The sequence below is a fragment of the Ammodytes marinus genome, assembly GCF_949987685.1.
Source record: "Ammodytes marinus genome assembly, chromosome: 18".
In the NCBI taxonomy this organism is placed as follows: Eukaryota; Metazoa; Chordata; class Actinopteri; order Uranoscopiformes; family Ammodytidae; genus Ammodytes; species Ammodytes marinus.
In genome coordinates this window covers 19,951,308-19,972,951 of record NC_137222.1, presented here as the reverse complement: position 1 = coordinate 19,972,951, position 21,644 = coordinate 19,951,308, and the positions used below count along the sequence as shown (strand labels likewise).

General features: G+C 40.2%; 1 protein-coding gene across 1 annotated transcript in view; it reads left to right on the top strand.

Moving 5' to 3' along the window:
- whrna (whirlin a) overlaps window positions 1-21,644 on the top strand; it is a gene marked incomplete at both ends in the record, with an annotated part of 218,267 nt that overhangs the window by 157,643 nt on the left and 38,980 nt on the right. Inside the window, 2 exons of the mRNA XM_080047319.1 lie at window positions 12,419-12,627; window positions 15,598-15,634. Of these exons, the coding sequence (XP_079903445.1) occupies window positions 12,419-12,627; window positions 15,598-15,634 (246 nt within the window). The remainder of the gene's footprint in view (window positions 1-12,418; window positions 12,628-15,597; window positions 15,635-21,644) is intronic.

Genomic DNA, 21,644 nt, shown 5'->3' with positions numbered 1-21,644 from the left:
CTAACTACTCTCTCTCTCACGGAGCTGAAAGATTACGTGTCCGACTCCTCACAGAAAGCGAATGAACGAGAGACGGCAGTTAGTATGGATCACGATGAGGTAATGTGTTTGTGTTGTTGTAAATAATGACTAATTCAGATAATGGTTATCTGATGATGGTGAAGCAAAGCAAACTTTGTGTTAGTACCAACCGCTCATTCATTTAGGAGTAAACACTGCAGTCTAGTTTCGCTCTCGTGAAATTGTATACACGTTGCTTGGCAACGCCCTGGTCCCTCCAGTAGCCTATATCACTCTCCCTTTTAGCTTTTCTTCATTGCATTTTTTCTTTGATGGTTCAGCCCCGTTATCAGTCATTATGACGACAAATAACTGTCTCAAACAAAGCTCCCGCTCCCCTTCCCTCACCTGGAGGGATAGGCTTCTCAATTCACGTTGCTGCGCCACACTGAAATCTGCGACCAATACGGATATGTGACCATAGAGCCTGCACGAGCGAACCGAAAATCGGACTGGGTGTGCGACCAGACCAAAAGCAGTAATAAAACTATTTAAAAACGTCTTTCTTTGCACTGATGGTCTCGTTTGCTGTTAAAGGTAATTTATGATTATCAGAGGAAACATGAGGCTGTTTAAAAGATATTTAAATGTTACTCGTAGCCGCTTTAAGGCCAAAAACTTCAATTTTGGTCTCATCTGACCAGAGCACCTTCCTCCAACACTTGCCACAAGCCATGCCATGCCACACAGCATATTCAGATGAGACCAAACTTGAAGTTTTTGGCTTGAATGCAAAAATTTGTGGCGGAAACTAACACTGCACATCACCCTATACACACCATCCTCAACGTGAAACATGGTGGTGGCAGAATTATGCTATGGGGATGCTTTTCTTCAGCAGGGAAGAGGGAAGCTGTTTAGAGTATGATGGGAAGATGGATGGAGCCAAATACAGTACAGAAAACCTGTTAGAGTCTGCAAAAGACTTGAGACTGGGGTGGAGGTTCACCTTCCAGAAGGACAACTGGCCTAAAAATACAGCCAGATCTACTATGGAATGGTTTAGATCAAAACATTGTCATGTGTTAGAATGGTCCAGTCAAAGTCCAGACCTCAATACAATTGAGAATCTCTGGAAAGACTTGAAAATGGCTGTTCACAGACACTCTCCATACAATCTGATGCTAAATCTGAAGCTCAAGCTGTTTTTTAAAGAAGAATGGGCAAAAATGTCAGTCTGTAGATGGGCAAAGCTGGTGGAGACATACCCAAATAGATTTGCAGCTGTAATCGCAGCGATAGGTGGTTCTACAATGTATTGACTCAGGGGGCTGAATACTTTTGCACGCCACACTTTTCAGTTTTTTATTTCTAAAAAAAATGTAAAACCATGTTTCATTTTCATTCCACTTCACAATTATGCGCCACTTTGTGTTGGTCTATCACATGAAATCCCAATAATATGAATGTATGTGTGTGGTTTTAATGTGACAAAATGTGGAAAATTCCAAGGGGTATGAATACTTTTGCAAGGCACTGTAAGTCAACGCATAATAGCAGGAAAAAATGGGCCGGGGATGGAGCCAGAATAACATTTTTTGGGAGCAATTAGTAGGAGCAGACAGGGTAAATGATTCATCACTTAGCACTTGCCAAGTGATGCACTCTAATTTGCATTTAAATCCGTCCACAAATGAGAATTTTTGTATTTTAAGGGTTATCTTTAAGACAGCCCAGTGGAGAATGAGATTTTTACCTGTTGGTGAGTCGGTCTGTAAATTTTTAATGCTATACGTTTGTTAGTGTTATTTTTGGAATCATGCCTTGGCGCAAATAGATTGATTAATGTGTTCCAGTGATGCTGCCATAACTGCAGGGGCAAATTCCGCTTGAAAGTAGGCTTTGTGAATGTGGATCATGTTACTCTCAATATTAGTCTTAGATACGAGTTTAAAGGAGGAAAAATACTTGTTATCGAAACATTTCACAGACACTGACAGGATGGGTGTGAAATTGCTCTGTGTTTCTTGGCAGAAGGTTTAAAAATCCTTTGCATATGACAAGGGAGATGCAGTAATGTCAGCATGTTTATCTCTACTTAATTCCATGGATTAGTCCATCGAGTCACTGTGAAACCACTGACATTTCCTCTATACACGTCTCTCTCGTCTTGCCTTACCCTGGTGAATTCTCAGTCACATGCAGGTGTCTGTTGTTCACCCCCACCGGGAGAATAATTTTGGACATTATGGTTTCATAATTGGTAGTTTCAGTGGCAGTGGTTTTCAGTGTGGTGTTTCACTGCGCTCAATTAAAACTACACTCCGCCGCCTGAGTTGTTTTCCTCTCCAATTGAAAAATATGTTATTATTAAATGGCGGCTTTGATTAAAGCTTTAATGGAAAACATCATTGCCATGGGTTGTTGTGTAATTGTCCAGCATGCAGCGAGGTGCCAGTGACTCAGGACAGGGCCCATTTACTGCCAAATTGTGTGTGTGTGTGTGTGTGTGTGTGTGTGTGTGTGTGTGTGTTATAATGTGTGCGTGTGTGTGTGTGTGTGTGTGTGTGTGTTATAATGTGTGCTGTGGAAAAGGCCAACGATTTCTAGAGATTAGACGATGCGTGCATGCCTGCGTGCGTGCACACTGAGGAGCAGAATAATGAGCAGATAGAGCGAGAGAAATAGAGGCGTCAGTGGCCACTTGATGATGGCAGGAGATGCGGCAGCAGCACAGTGACTCAACTTGAACCACATGATGGTGTGTGTGTGTGCGTGCGTGCGTGTGTGAACAGTTACCGGCTTTATTGTCGGTCCCTAAAAGGATAAAAGAGACCACCACAAGTAACAAAATATTGATCGATCCGTCATGAACCATTACAATAATACAGCACTTCTAAGGAAGATTAATACAGTGTATTGGCATTCTTTAATTGGTTTCTCTGTAATTAACAGCGTGCGGTTTCGAAACGAAGCTGACACAGTCACAATCGAAGTCCCATTAATTTGCCAAATACAACGGGTGCAAATAATCTGATCTGATTACACCACACAAACTACACTGTGTGCACAATTATTAGGCAAGTTGTATTTTTGAGGATTAATTTTATTATTGAACAACTACAGTGCTCTCGGTCAATCCAAAATGTTAATGAACCTAAACCTGAATGTTTACGAAAGTAAAAGTGAGGTTTTGTCTTTCTTACGAGAATATATATATGTGCACAATTATTAGGCAACTATTAGTATGCAGAATTATTATGCAACTAAATAAAAAATTCCGACATGTAAAAAAAAAAAAAAATCAGTGACCAATATAGCCACCCTTCTTTTCAATAACTGTCACAAGCCTTCCATTCATGGAGTCTGTCAGTTTCTTGATCTGTTGACGATCAACTTTTTGTGCAGCAGCAACCACAGCCTCCCAGACACTGTTCCGAGAGGTGTACTGATTTCCTTCACTGTAAATATCCCGTTTAAGCAGGGCCCACAGGTTCTCAATAGGGTTTAAGTCAGGTGAGGAAGGGGGCCATGTCATTATTTTTTCATCCTTAAGGCCTTTACTGGCTAGCCATGCAATTGAGTACTTCGATGCATGTTATGGAGCATTGTCCTGCATAAAAATCATGGTCTTCTTGAAAGATGCAGACTTTTTCTTGTACCAATGCTTGAAGAAAGTATCTTCTAGAAACTGGCAGTAGGTTTGGGAGTTGATTTTGAGGCCATCTTCAACCCGAAAAGGTCCAACTAGCTCATCTTTAATAATACCAGCCCATACCAGTATCCCACCTCCACCTTGCTGGCGTCTGAGTCGAAGTGGAGCTCTGTGTCCGTTACTGATCCAGCCACGGGCCCATCCATCTGGTCCATCAAGAGTCACTCTCATCTCATCAGTCCATAAAACCTTTGAAAAATCTGTCTTTAGTATTTCTTGGCCCAGTCTTGACGTTTCAACTTGTGTGTTTTGTTCAGTGGTGGTCGGGTTTCAGCCTTCCTTACCTTGGCGATGTCTCTAAGCACTGAACACCTTGTACTTCTGAGCACTCCGGGTAGGTTGCAGTTCTGGAATATGGCAGAACTGGAGGATAATGGGTTCCTGGTAGCTTCACGTTTGGTTCTTCTCAAATCTTTGGCAGTTAATTTGTGTCTTTTTTTCTCAATACGTTTCTTGGGACCTTGTTGGCTATTTGCAACAAAACGTTTGATGGTTCTGTGGTCACGCCCCAATATCTTAGCAATTTCAAGAGTGCTGCATCCCTCTGAAAGACTTTTTACAATTTTTGACTTTTCAGAGTCCGTTAAATCTTATTTTTGGCCCATTTTGCCTGAGAAAGAGAAACTGCCTAATAATTATGCACACCTTGATATAGAGTGTTGATCTCCTTAGGCCACACCTTAACTCATTACACAAATACACATCACCTGGGGCCTCATTTATAAACGTGGCGTACGCCCAGAAGAGGGCGCACGCCAATTTCTATGCAAACATTGGGATTTATAAAAAACAAACTTGACGGGAAGATGTGCGGTCCTCCACGCAAACTCTGACCCATGCGTACGCACAGAAAGTGGAGAAAGGAGAAACGGCGACTCCGTCTGCACATGTATGAAGTGCGAGAAAGAACGTGTTTGTGTAAAATTAATCCGGATAGGCCTATTATAAGCCATGTAGGTCTATCATTTATTGGGAGTTCCTTTGCAAAACGGATGAAGCCATTCTTACAACTAATAAACAAATGCCTCCACGGATTTTACCATGGAGTGATACAACAAAAACAAAACGAATTAGGATCTTAAATAGCCTACAAACGGAGTGCAAATAAAAAAAACAGCAACGTTCGAATAAGCTCTGCAGCTATTAAAGAATAACCTATCTGCATGTTATTGAATCAACTCTGATAATATTGAGGTGGAATACAGCCTATTACTTTTACACTGACGCTGTTCTCGATGCCTCAGTCAGGCAGAAAGGAGTGCACAGTTTCATACACTAATGATAAGCCTACTGTACATCACATAGGCTACTGTGATAATTTTTCGCGGCTTTTAGTCCGTTTTATCTATGTGTTTTTCTTTGTGTTTAAGCACATCGCAACTGTGTTTTGAAAGGGACTGTGAAGTTTATTATTAACCCTCCGCCGCCCGTCACTGCCCCGGGATGAATTCTCCGAATCTGTATCTCAGGAGGGGTCTCGGTGCCCCCCGCTCGTGGCACAAACACACTGCTGTGTGAGGACATGCACTTGTTTGCGTCCACTTTTATGTCGGATCGCTTCTTTTTATTTCGGCCACAGCGTTCACAGAGATCGCCACAGGCTGCACTCTGACGCCTTTACGCTCACACTGCCACCAAACTATATTTTCCCTGGTAGCCACTTCTCCAACGGTTAGCCTACTGCGGCGTGACTGCAGTGATCCACACCGTGTGAAGTCTATTTTTCCATTTCTCTTTCAGTCGGCGATTGCCACTACCGCCTTCATGCACTCAGTAAATGACATTAATTCGGGTGTGTCAATGACTATGTATGGGTAAATATGGGCGGTACGTGAAGCCCGCAAAGGCTGCGCCACATTTAGAGTTGATTGTGATTTATAAAGGGAAACAGGCGTAGGACGTGAGTGCGCACTGTTTTATAAATCCGAATATTTTTGTTCGCACGTACATCCTACATTTGTTCCGTACGCCAGCTTCCACGTGAATCCCACGCAAAGCTTTATAAATGAGGCCCCTGGTATGCTTAAATCCAATAAGCACTTAGGTTTATACAGCTTGAAGTTGGGAAATATGCATAAAAATTATGATATGGCCAAAATCCCCACTTGCCTAATAATTGTGCACACAGTGTATAGGATTGATACATAGCTGCAGGCCAGAAGACAGTCTGGACCTCCCATAAGAAAACATTTCAAAGGGTAAACAATACCTTGCCACAAAGCTCAAAATAAAAATAAACTATACATGGTTGTGTTATATATGATTTTATTCAGGACACATGAAGATCCATAGTACAATGTATAAAAAAATAGACTCAATACAAAAATAACAACAAAAAAGCACACCAATGCATGCAGATTAAAAAAAAATAAAAATAAAATAAGAGATCAGCATACAACACGTGCAGTATACAAACATGCCCTCCAATGTCTCCAGAGTGTGGATGAGAACCTGACAGAGCTGAGCCCAGGCTTGGCCAATGCCTGAATAATACTGTTTTCAGATGCCGTCAACCTACACATAAAACGATACATCAAATTCTTAAAGCATGACAGGTAGGCACACCAACATTTACAAACATTTGACTGGCACTAGACCATCTCGGTATTCTGAGAAGCATCCGCATTCCGTCATTATAAGCCACAGTTACTTTTTTCATATTGCTTTTTCTGTAAGCACGCCACAAATGGGCAGTATATAGCGGGGTACAGAATGCTCTAAATAGCGCGACCTTTACAGCAGTTGAACACATGTTAAATTTACGTGCAAGCATATTGGCTTGACCATACATCTTACGACACTGTCTTTTGATGTCTTTATCATCTGACAAATCATTAACAAAATGGTGGCCTAAATACTTCACATCATCACATACTTTAAGAGCAGTACCAGATAAAAAGAAATCAGGAAATACTAATTTCCTGTCTTCTTTGCCTCTGACAATCATAATATTGCTTTTATTTGCATTATATCGGATATCAAAATCCACACCTTATTGGGAACAAACCTTCAAAAGTTGTTGTCAGCCAGCACTATATGGGCAAAATATGACCAAATCATCTGCATACATAAGGTGATTAATGAGACTATTGCCAATCACACATCCTGTATTGGATGCATTCAACTGCTGTGACAATTCGTCCATATACACATTAAAAAGAAAAGGAGATAGGATTCCACCTTGGCGTACACCGTTACCAACATAGAAAGGTTCTGACACAGAATCCCCCCATTTCACCTGCATAGACTTATGAGCGTACCAGTAGACTAAGATTCTAATAATGACTTTAGGCACTCCTCTATGATGCAACTTAAGGAACAGTTTCTGATGATTAACACGATCAAATGCCTTGGAAGCATCCATAAAACACGTAAAGATAGTGGAATTCAAGCTATTATATCGGTCTAAAATGTCCTTTAAGGCAAAGATACACATATCAGTACCATGTTTACGTTTAAAACCAAATTGGTTATCTGTGGTAAGAATGTACTTTTCCAACCTGCTAAGGAGGATTTTCTCCAAGATTTTGGAAACAATGCTGGCTAAAGCTATGGGCCTATAATTGTCTATGCTGTTTATTTTGCCAGCTTTGTCCTTAAGAACAGGCACTAATAGTACTGGTAAAATGGCTTCAGGCAGAGACCCATGGCCTAAGTTAGTCGTGTAACATCTCTGGTTGGATTTTCCAGACCACTGGCCTTGTAGTAGCATATTATAACCCAGTCCCACCCACTCCCTTTCACTATAGCAACTAATAGGCAATCTTCACAGCAGACATATTGTCTTGTCATTGTATACAAAGCAAAGGTGGAACTAATAACATTAACAACGGTTTTGTTCTATTCCAGTGTCGCAGGCATGAAGTCATGACAGTGTGACAGTGGTATGGCCAGCTAATGAACCATAACAAATCAAGAAGACCCGCAGGATATTTCAGCAAAAAAGAAAAGTAACTAGAAAAATAACAAATCGTCTTCAACAAAATGTAAATTTTTACAAAAAGATATACTAAAATAATGCTATACAGGCAAATGCAGTAATCCCAATTAACTACAAAAAATTAAATGAACATGATGCCAGGAGGAGAGGGCACAATTGGCAGGATGGGGAGGTTTATATGGGAAGTTGGAGGCACAGGCCTGCTGCTTTCTATTCTAAAACCAACCCTTTTGTCGTCAACTAGGCCAACCTGCTATACACAGACACACACACACAAAGGCCTTGGGGCCGTATCAACGGTGTGCCAGTTACACTGTGTCCCGCTGTTACGATGTGACCATGTTAGGTAGCTGCCGTTGCAAGCACTGTTCGCCGGCTCTGACCCATAGACTGCATATACCCTCACCGCGGAGATCGCCATCCGGCATAAACCATGCCTACCAAGTAAGGGTGCTGTCTGCAGTGGAAACACAAGCCAGATCTAATGTAAGAACCTGAACCGTGGCATGCTGTGCCGAACCACACTGCAATGCTCAGTTGGAACGAGGCGTATATCTGAGGCAGATCTGTGAGCTTAACAGTCGAAAGATTATGAAGAGCCGTAGATGTTAGTCATACGATTTTAAAGTTAATCTGTTGTGACACAGGGAGCCAGTGTAATTGAATCAGGATGGCAGTGACATGTTGATTGGACTTTGAGCGTGTTATAATGTCTGCTGCATGCAGTTCTGAATGAGCTGAAGTGGGTGAATAGGTTCGTTGGGGATGTCAGACAGGACTGTATTACAGTAATCAATGCATGTAAGATGTGAGCAACCCATGCAATAAGAGTTCTGATTGGGGAGGGGGGGAATCCAGGCTGTGACTTGGCAATATCAAGTGCAACAGTGAGACCATGTGCCCTCTGAAACAGGTTTTATTTGCTGAGTCCTCAGTTTTCTGATTTGTCTCCCCTTCAATGCAAACTACAGGCATAATTTAATTTCTCCTTTTGCTCACAAATGGCTTCCAAATTATTTCTTCTATAAAGGCCTGATTGACGGAGTGCTTTGTCATCTTGGCAAGTTCTCCCATCGCTCCATAGTTAGGATTAAGTTGAGACTTCAGACATTTAATATTATCTTCATTTTTAAGTCATCATATCACAAAACAGTATTTTTTTCATCCATTAAAGCAAGGGATTGAAGCCATGGACACAACTCTCTTTTGTCCACTGTGGAATTTTTGAAGGCACTGCTGGGACCCCTTGATTAGAACGGAACCATTGTTAATGTTGTTAGTAACACCTGCTTTCCCTGCTGTATGGCTAATTAAAATGTGTGCTGTGGAAAAGGCCCAATAAGTTCTAGAGATTAGGGGATAATCGGCCCAAACGGCAAGCACCTGAGCTCAGTTTGCCATAGCTACAACATATGGGAGAAGAATTGATTGCTAAAAAGTAATGGTTTATGGAAATATATATCAATTCACTAAACAAACAAAAACACAACAGCTTGCACATTTTCTGATCATAGTTTGAATAACTGTGCTCAAAAACATTAAAAGCGTTTTGAAAAGCATTTAAAGTGATGGAGTATGTTATGTTTGTCATAACCACTACCACCTCCAGAAGAAACGGTGTTGTGTTCTGTTTCTTCTTCGTCTCCATGGGTTGCATAGCCATGTGTGTTCTCAAGTGTCACATTCCAAGTCAAACATAGATAAACTGAGCAGAGCCGCTCACAATAAACTAGACTTCAGAGTTATCAAACACTGCAAAAACTCCCAAAGAAGCAGAGTATTGACTCTTTTCGAAACACAAACAGCTGGAACAAACAGCTTGTCTTGAAATCTGTCTCTCAACCCTGAGGCTGCGGCTCAGACCACAGCACGAATGAAGTGTTTATCAGAAGTGTTTGCTGCGTCAGCAATGTCCTCACTGTGCAAAGGTGCTTGTTAGCACTGATTGATTGATTGCATTTGTAAACACAGACGCTTTGATTATGTGTCCGCTTGCATTTTCAATCAAATGGCCCTACTGCATCTTTTCACAAATTGGGCCATCGTAGAAATAGCTGATAAATGTATTAGAGTTTATGTGGAGGATGTCCTTAGCTGCCTCAGATGTGCTCTAAAGGTGCTGCTGTGCATTCATAGAGACAGATATGTTGGGTCACCTCAAGTTGTTGGAGAACACCCAAGAAACTGAACCGTGGTATTATAACACGTTTCAGTTTCTTGATGATAGTTGAAGATTCAATAACATTTAGAATACAACGCTGTTCTAAATGTGTTGAATTTCCAGCTTGCATCGGCTGCTGCCTCCGGGATAACTTTGAACTGATTGTGATGTTCAGTCGGTTGACGTAATAGAGAACGAAAGTGACATTTGGGCAGTTTTTTAAAGTGCTAAACACTGCATCTAAGTCTAAATGCCAGACAAAGTAATTTACAAGCCCACTGACTCTGTGCTGTTTCGTAAAGGGGGAGTAGTGAGCCTGTCCTCTGTGACTAATGCATTGTTAACTGTTATGGTGACAGATGAAGGTAATTGTGTAAGATGACCAAACTACATGATATTATTTTCTATAGAACCAAATCATTTCTTAAATTTTTTCCCAGGGGTATAGGGGAAGGTGGGGTGAATTGTGCATTTTGGAAGTTGCAAAACCCCTTGTTTCTAGAAAACCGTGGAAGAAATTGGAAATGTGACCACATATTTAAGAAGAGCCATCCATTTGACTCATCCTGTAAAGAAGGGAGACACAAGGAATAAGATATAAGCACATTTAAGCTCAAAAAACTGTGTTTTGCCTTTCAAAGTAAAATTTCCATGATCAAGGTTTTTTGATTATTGTGTCTGAACAATTATAGACACGTTTGAAAACATTTGACACATGTTTTAGTGCTTTGGTATGCTACACTTTGAGTCTATATAGTTAGCACAATGTCAACCCTAAATTGCTGCATCATGCCTATTATCCAAAGTTCTGGGGATGGGGTGATTTGTGCGCAAGGGCCTGGGTGAGTTATAAGTAAGTAAGTAAGTAAAATGTATTTATAAAAGCACATTTATGACAGTTTGCACTGTCCAAAGTGCTGTACATAGTGCATTCAGTAGGTAAACAATGAAGGTACAATAACAATAACCAAAATAAAAGACGTAAAGCCCATACATCCACATAAACACAGATAGTAGTGCAGAGGTAAGATAGTTAATGGGGAGGAAACACCAGGGTGTACATATGGGTTTTGAGCCTTGATTTAAAGGCAGAAATGTACGGGGAATCACATTTGTCAGGTGGCAGTTGGTTCCACAAGCACGGAGCAACTAGTGCAAAGTACATTTCTGAGAGTCGTGCCAGTGGCATGGCTGTATACGCTGGTCACCAAAAGAAAGTGATTGTCTACAGTAGCTCAGAAGAGAGTGATATCTCAATTCCACTTAACGACACCACTGATGAGAGTTCAGATGGCCAGAAAGATGATGATGGTGACTTTGTCATTGTGACACAATGACGCACAAATCACCCCACATAGTGGGGTGATTTGTGCGTCAAGACAACTTTTTTTCCGAAAGCTATATTTCTTAAACAGTTTATTCCAGATCCAAAGTTTTTATTGCCAGGGATGCACAACATCCTGAAATATATGTACATATTTGAGTTGGAGACATAACTGTCAAGGCCTCACTTTAAAATCACTTTGAGTAAAAAGTTGCACAAATCACCCCACCTTCCCCTAGTAGTATTTGTTACCTCAGTGTCTGCACGGTGACATTCACAATGTGGGTCAGTTTTAAAGCAATAATGTGTATCTTATTCATATAAATGATTATGGTTACGTTCAAGCCATCATCAAATGAGTTGACACAAAGTTGATTAAGCCTATCAGCTCCACAAAACTCTCTCTGTATTTCTCATTATGGCAGCATGTACTATCAGTTGTTGATTTACTGCTAAGAAAAAACCTGGAAGTTCAGCAGAATGTATGAAATCCATGTGTGATCACCCAAGGCTTACCTCATGTAGATGCCGAGAAGAAGTTGAAAGAAATTATGCACTAGCTTTAATATAAGAGGTAAATTATGTTGCAGTGTACAAAATGTTTATTTGTTAAGTTATGTTTGTTATTAAACTGTTATGGATGATTAGCTTTGTTGAGACACATTTACATAAAGTTATTCATGTTTTGCAGCCATTCAGAACAGTAATGTGCACAATATATACAGCCAAGCAAGACAGACCTACAGATCAAGTACTTAGAATATGCAAGGGTGAAATGGTGTTTAAGTTTCATCCATCACAGAATGAGGGTCCCAAATCCACCTCAGGAGGTTTAACTGGGGGTTAAAGCTACACATCAGCTTATTATAGGAGACAGTAGGTACAGTCCAAGGTGGTGTTTAGTATGGATGCCATTATTCTCCTTCTGGCACTGCCTCCGGTCCAGAGCCTCAGCCCTCTAATAGAATGTTAAATAACATGTGGAAGCCTTTTCCAATGACATATTAAACCGTTCTGATCTTGAACCTGTCAGCGAGCAGAGAACACCTTAATCTTTGTGCAATTATTTCTGTTCAGTTGAGAAAAGAGAAACAAATTATCTCGATCTGATCCATTAAACATTTCTTTACACGCCTCTACCACCTTCCATCTGTTACGACACCTCTCTCTGACCTTTTTGAACCTGTGAACCCTCTGTACATGCGAAAGCAGTGTCTGCCTGGTCCGCCTTTCTCAGTCCCCCCCTCCTCCCTTCTGTGTGCCCTCCCCTGCCCGCAGGTCGGGGATCAGATCCTGGAGGTGAACGGCCGCAGCTTCTTGAGCATCCCCCATGACGAGGCCGTCCGGGTGCTCAAGTCCTCACGCCACCTCATGATGACGGTGAAGGACGTGGGCCGCCTGCCGCACGCCCGCACCGTGGTGGGGGAGACCAAGTGGATCGCCAGCTCGCAGATCGGAGAGAGCTCGGCCAACAGCAGCATCGCAAGGTGAGGGCTGATCCAAGAATACTCCCAAAATACCCAAACAGAGTTCTATAACTGGTCAATCTAGATATCCACTTTTTGAATGACTGTTATTTATTTTTAAGGTTTCGACAACTAAACTACCATCTAAGTTTGAGTAATTTAAACATCAATGGGGTTTTGAATTATAATCCACAGGTACATTGATAGCCACAAAGTTAAACATTAAATACAGTTAGACACACAGCCATGATAGCACTGCCTTGATGCAGGCAGCACAGATACTGTATGTTAAAATTCTGTTTGAGTCACCACCAAGTGAAAAACTATCATAACAAAAATAATTTACATAATAGAAATAGACATTCTATTTGTACAGTGTCATTGAGCAACCATTATCCAAGTTGACCTGTTCAATCACCAAAATCAATGATTACTTTGATGAAATCTCAGAGACGATTGCGCTTTATTAAAACCAATTTAGCAACATTGAAACTGTGAGTGTCAGTGATGAAAACTGGCACAAGAAAGAAAATGTGGCAGCCTGTCTTGGATGTTGTTGACCCCTCTGGTCTGACCTTTGCCCTGTAATATTGGAGATTAATTCTATGTAAATGTACATGCCCATTTGGTGGTGTATGTGTTTGTTTGTTTTTTGTTATGTTTCTCACATTTTTAATTAATTTTTTTGTTTTGTATCTTGATTTTGATGTCTTGTCCCCTGTTGTTTTTGTGTTTTGTTAAAGCAAGCAAAAAACTGTAAAATATGGTTCTGTATATATATATTCAGTACTTAATGTGACTATTGCCAGAACCTTCAATAAAAAAAAGAAAGGAAAAAAAAGAAAGAAAATGTGGCCTTGGGAGCTGCTCAGCAGGAAAAAGACTTGACAGAGATACGAAAGAGAGCCCCAAGAAAAACATCCTCTCTTTACTTAGATTGAAGTAGACGTCACAGTCTTTAGTCGACCTAATGTGGTCAGACGTCTGCCTCTCACAACTCTCATTCCCTCCCTTTTAGCAGTAGAAACAGATGCATTGCACACCATGGCCGGGCTCTGTTGGGGAAATGCCAAATCTCTCAAAATGCCACACCTGAGCAACTCATCTGTCGTGCATGGTCTGGAATAATTGTGATCCCCAACAAGCAAATTAAAGTCTGATGGAAGTGCCAGACTCATTTTCTCATCAACCCAAACAACACACAGCCCGTCACTCGGACAACACCGGAAATGCCTCTGTGATTCTCCTAAACAAACAGGGCCCACAAAATGTATTTAACAATTACATTGACAATTAATTTCTGCCCAAATCGCCCCCGGAGATGTTGTGTCGTGGTCATTACCGAGCCTCTTGCAGGGCCAACACAGCTTAGCAGTCGAGAGACAGATGGTTACTCTTTGTATGCATTCATTTGTTTCACTCTGGTATCTCTCTGCAAGAAACGAAAGCAAGTTTAATTTTGCACTGCCACTCCTCGTTTCAAAACATTTGCATAAATGTCATAAATAAATTAAAATAATTCCCAGAGTAGTGAATTTGTATTTAAAAATTGTAATAGTCTAAACAGGGTAGATGTGAATGTGCACCGTGCTGCAGGGAAATAAATGTTCGATGTTGGGCTGACTTGAAATAATGTTTTCCCATGTTAAATACATGAATATACATGAATTTGTTCCACATCTTGGATCATTTAAAATAAGACAAAATGTTTGGCGATATTCTAGGTTGAATTAATGTTTGACTAAATAATTAGCTTTTTGTTCTGTTTGTGTCATCAATGCGTTGCATATTTTAATCTGTGAGATTTCAAACACTGCCAATTATCTGGCAGTGCAAAGAGAGCAACAAAGGAGGGGACATTTGAAAAACAATTGTGAAGAGAGAATAAAGGGTTCAGTTGGTCTCGAAGGTCAACAAGGCTAATTTAATTTGACTCGAAAAACTGGTCTGCACTCTGAGTTTAGTGTGCCATTGCAGGTGGGACTGCGGAACCCTTTTGACTAATTATATGTTTCTCGTTATTTCTGGGCCTGAGAACTCCCGCTTGACACGTTTATTTGTGGATTGAAAGCCTATTCCTTTGTGGGCACATAGGGATATAAAGACATCCACTCGAGTCATTTCACTCTGGCAGGAATATGGGGTTGACAAAATGACAGACGTCTCAAAACGTTAGCTTTTATGTTTGCAGTGAAAAAAAAATTTGGTGTGTGTTTGTGACATTCATCCTGATGCCCGTGCTTCAAATGTATTTTATAGCCTGACCGGTAGACATGATCATGTCACATTTCCTGTATAAAAAAAATCATCCATGTAAAGCAGAGTTTGACACACCTGAATAACATGAAAGCCATGACCAAATCTGTGCTACTGTGCATGTATCTGCCTGTGATAAATGTGAAATGTGTTACAAAATGTAAAAAGCTCAAGATATTTCAAATCCTCCTTTCCATTCCTTGCTCCATTATGCATGTGTGTGCAACGTGTGCATGTTTGAGAGGGAGAGATGATAGTATTTCAATCAGAAAATTTGGTGGAGCAGGTTACTATCAAATGTTAGCTATAGCTCTTAAAGTATTCTTCATGAATACTGCAAAGGTCATACCTTTGCCTTTAACTACAGCTTTTCACATTGTGGATATGAATGCATGTATAGGTGCATTATGAAGGGATCTTCAATATAACAAAACTATCCCTTACTTGGTACCGTAAAAACAGTGATTTGTGTCATGATGACATTGAATTTTTAAAGATTGTATGTACATGTACATAGATTGTAGAGATACAGTATTTCTTGCAGGGTGCATCATAAGCATAAAATATGTGTGAAACAAAATCAGAGTCGTCAGGAGGAGCAGTCCAAGAAATATAATTATTATTATATTATGTGATTGCTCATACTATGTGCACATATGTGGACCAAGTGGATATGTTTCAAAAGTCAACTGTCCCTTGGTTATTAATTTTTCCTTTTCATCTGTTTCTCTGCAGCTTCTCCACGGAAAAAGGAGCCTCTGCAGCAGGAAAGGTGAGACTTACAAGATTGAATTTCTCTCCGTCTGTGTGTATGCGTTCACACTGATGCAGGGCTATCTGTGTGTTTGTGTGTGTAGAGCGTTTCACTTGGGACATGATTATTTATCTGTCTGTCTGACTGTCTGTTAACTCCACTACTGGCCTGGAGAATGGTATTTTAGAGTTATGATGACTGATGAGTCAGTGGTGTCACTGATCACTCTTTTGTCATTGATTGGAAATGAAAAGCCTGTGCCCAAGTCTCCCCTTCTGTCATTTAAACACACACTGTAATTTCTTGTACATTTCTTTTGTTACTTTTAACATTATAGAACGATTGGACAGCAGAATCAAAATATCGGTGCCAAAAAAATGTTGATAGTGGATTAATGTTTACGTCATTCATCCAGCAAAAAAGGCCAAACTTACTCTGTATTTTGAAATATAAAAAAAAACACAATTCTGGGGGCTTTGATCTTGCCGAGGACAATTTCAAGTTAGTAATATTTTTTAAATAAAGCGATTTATCGGAAATTGCTTGAAATATTCATCAATGATAAAAATAAATAATCAGCATCAGGATTTTCCAGTACAGTATACACATGGATGCACAGCTGGTTTTGTGGGCTAAGTTGTGGTAAAACCTGACAGTATCTTGACAGAAATCGTGATTGCGCTGGCCAGAAGCAGAGGCAGCATTTCTGTAGCAGTTAAAATTTTGGGAGCTAGTCTGTGTGTGTTGCAACTTGCATTGTGGGCACTGGGACAGAGGCAGCACAGTGGTGTGTTGGTTAAGCAGAACTAAACCTGACCACTGTGGGGTCTCCATGTGGATTGTATCCATTGGATCTCATGTTTTGGTTTTTAGTGATCAAACCTCAAGCATTCAAATCCAAATTCATAACGAGGTACTTAACGAGTCACCACATGTACGCCTTGTACCATCTTCACACTGATAATGCCACTAAAGCTATCAAACACACCCCATCAGCAAAAAACAGTCCTTATGGCATTACCCTATACCATAAAAGCTGTCCTTCACTCATATACAGTGTACTTACAGCCTTTACCGCTGACTTTGACTGTGACTTTGCAACACGAGGGAGAGAGTGTTGGAATGGAGAAATAAGAGGAGAGGGAGTTGGAAGAGAAAGCTGATGGCAGAGAAAGAAAGAGGGAAAGAGAGAGTGGAGGAAGGTGAGCAGTAGGGCTCACATTTCATTATTGGAACTCTGACGGGGTGATGTACTGTAGCAACATTGTACGAAAGAACAGAGAGAGAGAGACGATGGATGTAGGTGATATTTTAAGAGAAGAGGAACACATCTCCTCCAGACCGGGGGTCCAAGGAGGGTTTAAAAGTAATTTATAGCTTTTGTTTTAACCTGTTGCCTTAGAGTGCACCACTGGTGTGCACAGCAGAGGCTGTGATTACCGACCCTCTTTGTCAAAGGTGCCTTTCAGACAGGAAAACCTAGATGGATTGTATACGGGTCAATGCTAACGCCTAACAGGAGCTCTGAGATAAAAAGTTGATAACAAATCTTAAGGACATTTATTAGATGTTGCAGCAGTCTGCCAAATTCATCTTAATCAAATCAATTTGATTTGTATAGCCTAGTTCAGTGATTTTCAACCAGTGTGCCGAGGCGACTGCATATCTATAAAAAAAAACTAACCTTGTTGTAGTTATGGCAACTAACAAAGTTTTTAAAGTTAGTTTGTAAATATGTAAAGAGGCCTAGGTAATTTGTATTGGCCTACTACCTGGTCAGCATTTTCTATTAATTGTGCCTCTTTCAGAATAGCATATTATGCAAATTAGTTGATTATGTCATCTAGCTACTACTAGTTAATTTTGGGCCAATAACTATTTTCCTTATAGAGGAATCAGTAGAGATAGAGAAGGAAAAATCACAGGGCTCAGGTGTAGAAGGGGTTGTGGTGAAAATCCCAGTCTTTCTACCATTCCTGCCAGGATATCCATTTTGTGTTCATCGAAACAGGCCCAGGTTTCACACTAAGTGAGTATAAATACAATAAGAAACTATATTATTAACTATATGTATTATATGTACTGTGTTAGAGTGTCATTTTGTGTAATTTTGGTTGGTGGTCTGCCCAGGATTTTGTCAATATAAAAAATGTGCTGCGGCTCAAAAAAGGTTGAAAATCACTGGCCTAGTTATCTCACATAACAACTTTACAATCTGTACGGCATAGGCCCCATGCCACCCTCTGTCCCTCGACTGATAAGGAACAACTCCCAAAAAGAGCTCCACCCACCAAGACCAACAAATCTACATATACATATACAGCAAACTAGGTTGAGCATCCCCACTCATTGGTTAAGGTCTGGTTCTAGTGTGGTGTCGAAATTTCTGGAGAATGCTTGTTTTCCAAACCAGTGAATATATCCTCACGATCAGCTACCTACGTACTGTGCGTTTGCTGAAAAGAAAATCCAGTTTTAGTCTCCACCAATTACTCGTTTACATTTAAATTGCACCCATATGATGACACTATGTAGGCGCTGTCAAAGTGGTACGGCTTCAACAGCAAATGAATACTTTCCTCTGTGAATTTCAGGGCTGTTATACCAGCAGCCTTACAGCTCTGTGCTATATAGTCATGTGTGAAACAGCATTTTTGCTCTTCAGCAGCCGCCACTAGTCCGCCTGGGAAATTTATGAGCACTTGGTTGCTTTCATCCTCTCCTAGAATTTACAGGACACCTGTCTTCCTACCCCCAGACTCTTATCCGATGTGTTGCAGAAAAAATAAAAACGGGCAGATCTGTGAGCGGTGCCACACTGCAATTGTTGAGGTGGGACTTTGGACTGGATGACACAGATCAAAACACCAAATTTACTAAAGTCTATATAGCAAAGAAAGGCCAAACATATTTGGTTTACTATGTTTTCTACCTTTTGAAGGTTGTCATTGAACATAACTCAGCTGGAGGGCATAATGACGGGACGGGACCTGTACCATTTTTGTGGCAAGGCTTTATAGATATTTTTGGGACATTTCTGATGTATTCTTCAGTTCACTCTGAAATAGGGTTACGTGACAGACCCCAAGTTTAACCCGAGTCTTTTACAAATACTGTTTATGTTTGAGGATTTTCATCGACATTCCCATAGTTGCCCACACATACCACAATCTTTATTATTTGTGATAATAAATCTAACCATTCTTCTATTTGTCTAATTAGTTTGGGTGCTGATGTGGTTTGACCCCATCCTGATTTTCCCGAGTGGGCGATGTGGGGGATCAATAACCTTTATACTGTAAGACACTGTGCAATCCGCTCAGAATTAAAAGCAAACACTCACATAAAAGTCTTATCAGTTGTAAGGCATACACTGATGGTTAATTTATAAGTGAGGAGAGAGCAGAGAACAGCTTCATTTGTCGACTCAAAGGAAATCATCAGCTTCAAGGATCAATTTGGCTAGACATCCTCCTCTTTTCCATTGGCGCTGTCAAAGAAACATTGTGACAAATCAAATGGTGACCAAATTAATTTCACTCCACTTTACTCCTTATTTTTCTTATTTGCAGCAGAGTGGGCATTAGGTACCAATTTTAAAACCTTGAGACGTTCAGCTTGTATTGTCAAGAAAATGAATCCTCAAACAATACATGCTGTGTCCCTGGATTTCACAAAAAGCATCAATTGAGCAATTTTCCATTAAGGGCAATACAACCTTTCTAGCTAAGGTATAAATATATCTTTAAAGGACAGTTTTGTCTGCCACATGTGATCAGCACAGAATCCAGTATTAGAGACATGGCTGTGAATTACTCATTGTCTTGGCCCCTGATGACTGAAGCAGCAGTGGGACTGAAGTATTTATTATACTTTTACATCAAGACTAGACCCGTAGACTGTTTGTGAGTCTGGTTCTTGTGTCTGTACACAGCAGTGCTATTAGCTAAATGCTAACGTCAGCATGGAAACATAAGCGCAAAGCCAATACTTATATGCTAATGCTAAGCAAGTTTAGGATTGTTCATAATCGTAGTTAGGAGCGTTAGTATGCTAAGCTTTACTAATTAGCAATTAGCAAATAACAACTTTGACCTGATGATCATGCTGTTATGAAGAGTAAAGTCATCACCACAATGATTTAAATTCATAAATACCAAATTCAATGGCTATCTATGAACCAACATTCATGATGAATGTCTGTACAAAAACCTGTGCCAATTATAGTACGATCAACAAGTCTCTTTTTGAATTTTTCATTGTCCAGACCCTATGGATATTTGCACCACATTCCATGGCAATCCATGTAGAAGTTGTTGGAATTTCTCAATACCCGACCAATGGTGGACTAACAATGACTGACTGATATTGCCATCCATACAGTAGAGCCCTGTTGGTAGCATGCTAAAAATACACTTGAAAACCAACAAGGACTCCTTCAAAATGTCATTGTAACTCTGGTTATGGGATGATTCAATATCCAATAACAGCGTGGATTAAGCTTCGTTGCTGAAAATAGCTCCCTGCTGTGGACAGAAACTATACTATGAGAGCATTGAGTGAAATGTAATTCTTCCACAGATATCCACATTCCAAATCGATTGATGAGCACAACAACCTGTGCTGATCAACAGTGACGCCGATGCTTAAAGACCCCCATCAGATTTGAAAATACCTGACTTTGGAGAATCCTAGTGGTAGTATCAAAAATGACACTGTGGCGATGCATGCCAATCATTCTTAATTCTTTATTCAAACAAAAGTGGTTTTGTTTTTTCAGATTGAGAGGCAGAATTTGAACTACAAATCATGCGGAATTGCTTCATATGAAAATGAATCCGAGGAGACATTTACATTATGTTTTTTAAATATCTGGGCCAGGTTTGATTTAGAAATTATATTAAGCCCTGTGCACAGGACAGGATTTGTTTCCCTAGGGAGGAGGGGGAAGGTAATGTTGTTATTACTTTTGCAATCCAGTGATTTAAAATCCTTTCCCTATCTGTCAGTGTTTTTCCCCCTCACTAGACCTGTTAGTATTTCACCAGCCAAATCATACTGTTTTTTAGCAAACTTGTTGGTCATCTGATCCTTTCTCATTACAATGTATGTGTATTTACATGCTGCCTCATGTCTACGGAGAAATACCAAGATGTGCATGGGATTTCAGTGTTGAAACTATCATGGAGAAACTTGATTTAATTAAATGGTGATGGGTATGGAGTGGAATAATCCCTTTACACCCACAGGTAAGAAATCTAGGCTGGCCAGGACAGATTAAATTGATTTAATTTGTACAAAAAGCCAATAAGTGAGGTGTTCATCTGGGGAGTATCTGATTCTCTTAATCCGTTTCCCTTTATTTTAGCATTGGCAAAAAGGCTGTGTGTAACCATGTGTTTAATTACCAGAAAGCATAGCTAGTTATTATTGCCAACATTCCACCGTTGTGGTAATCCCATTGGGACATGGGGCTTAATTCAAGTCAGCCAGTGAATAAAATTGGTAACTCAATTAGATCTTCAATGAGATATTTTTTTGTATTTAAATAAAAAAAATTAAGAAGAACTTTAATTTAAAATATAATCAGCTACATACTGTGACTTCAAAAGTCATAAAAGTAATTAAAAAAACAGTTTGTTCAGGATAATCTCTGGGCCCTTACTGCCACCTAACATGAAACCTGTTACCAAAGACAGGAGCAGATTAACCAGATCTATCAGAGGGTTTGTGAGTAAGTAACAGTAACAGTTAGCGCAGTAGCAGTGTTCTCCTTTCTCCATGTGCATCATTTTACCTTTCAACCAGCAATTTACCAACTCTAGTATCCCCCGTACAAGCTCCTCCCGGCCATTGACATGCTTTTGATTCTGACCTCTGATTATTAAGATGTCAACAATATGATTGTTGTATCCCACTGTTTGAACTGCTGCTGTGTATCCATTTATAAAACCACATGCTTTAGACCGACCTTCGCTCAATACAGGTCGTTTGATGTTTTGTTTTTTCATATCCAAGATGAAACAAT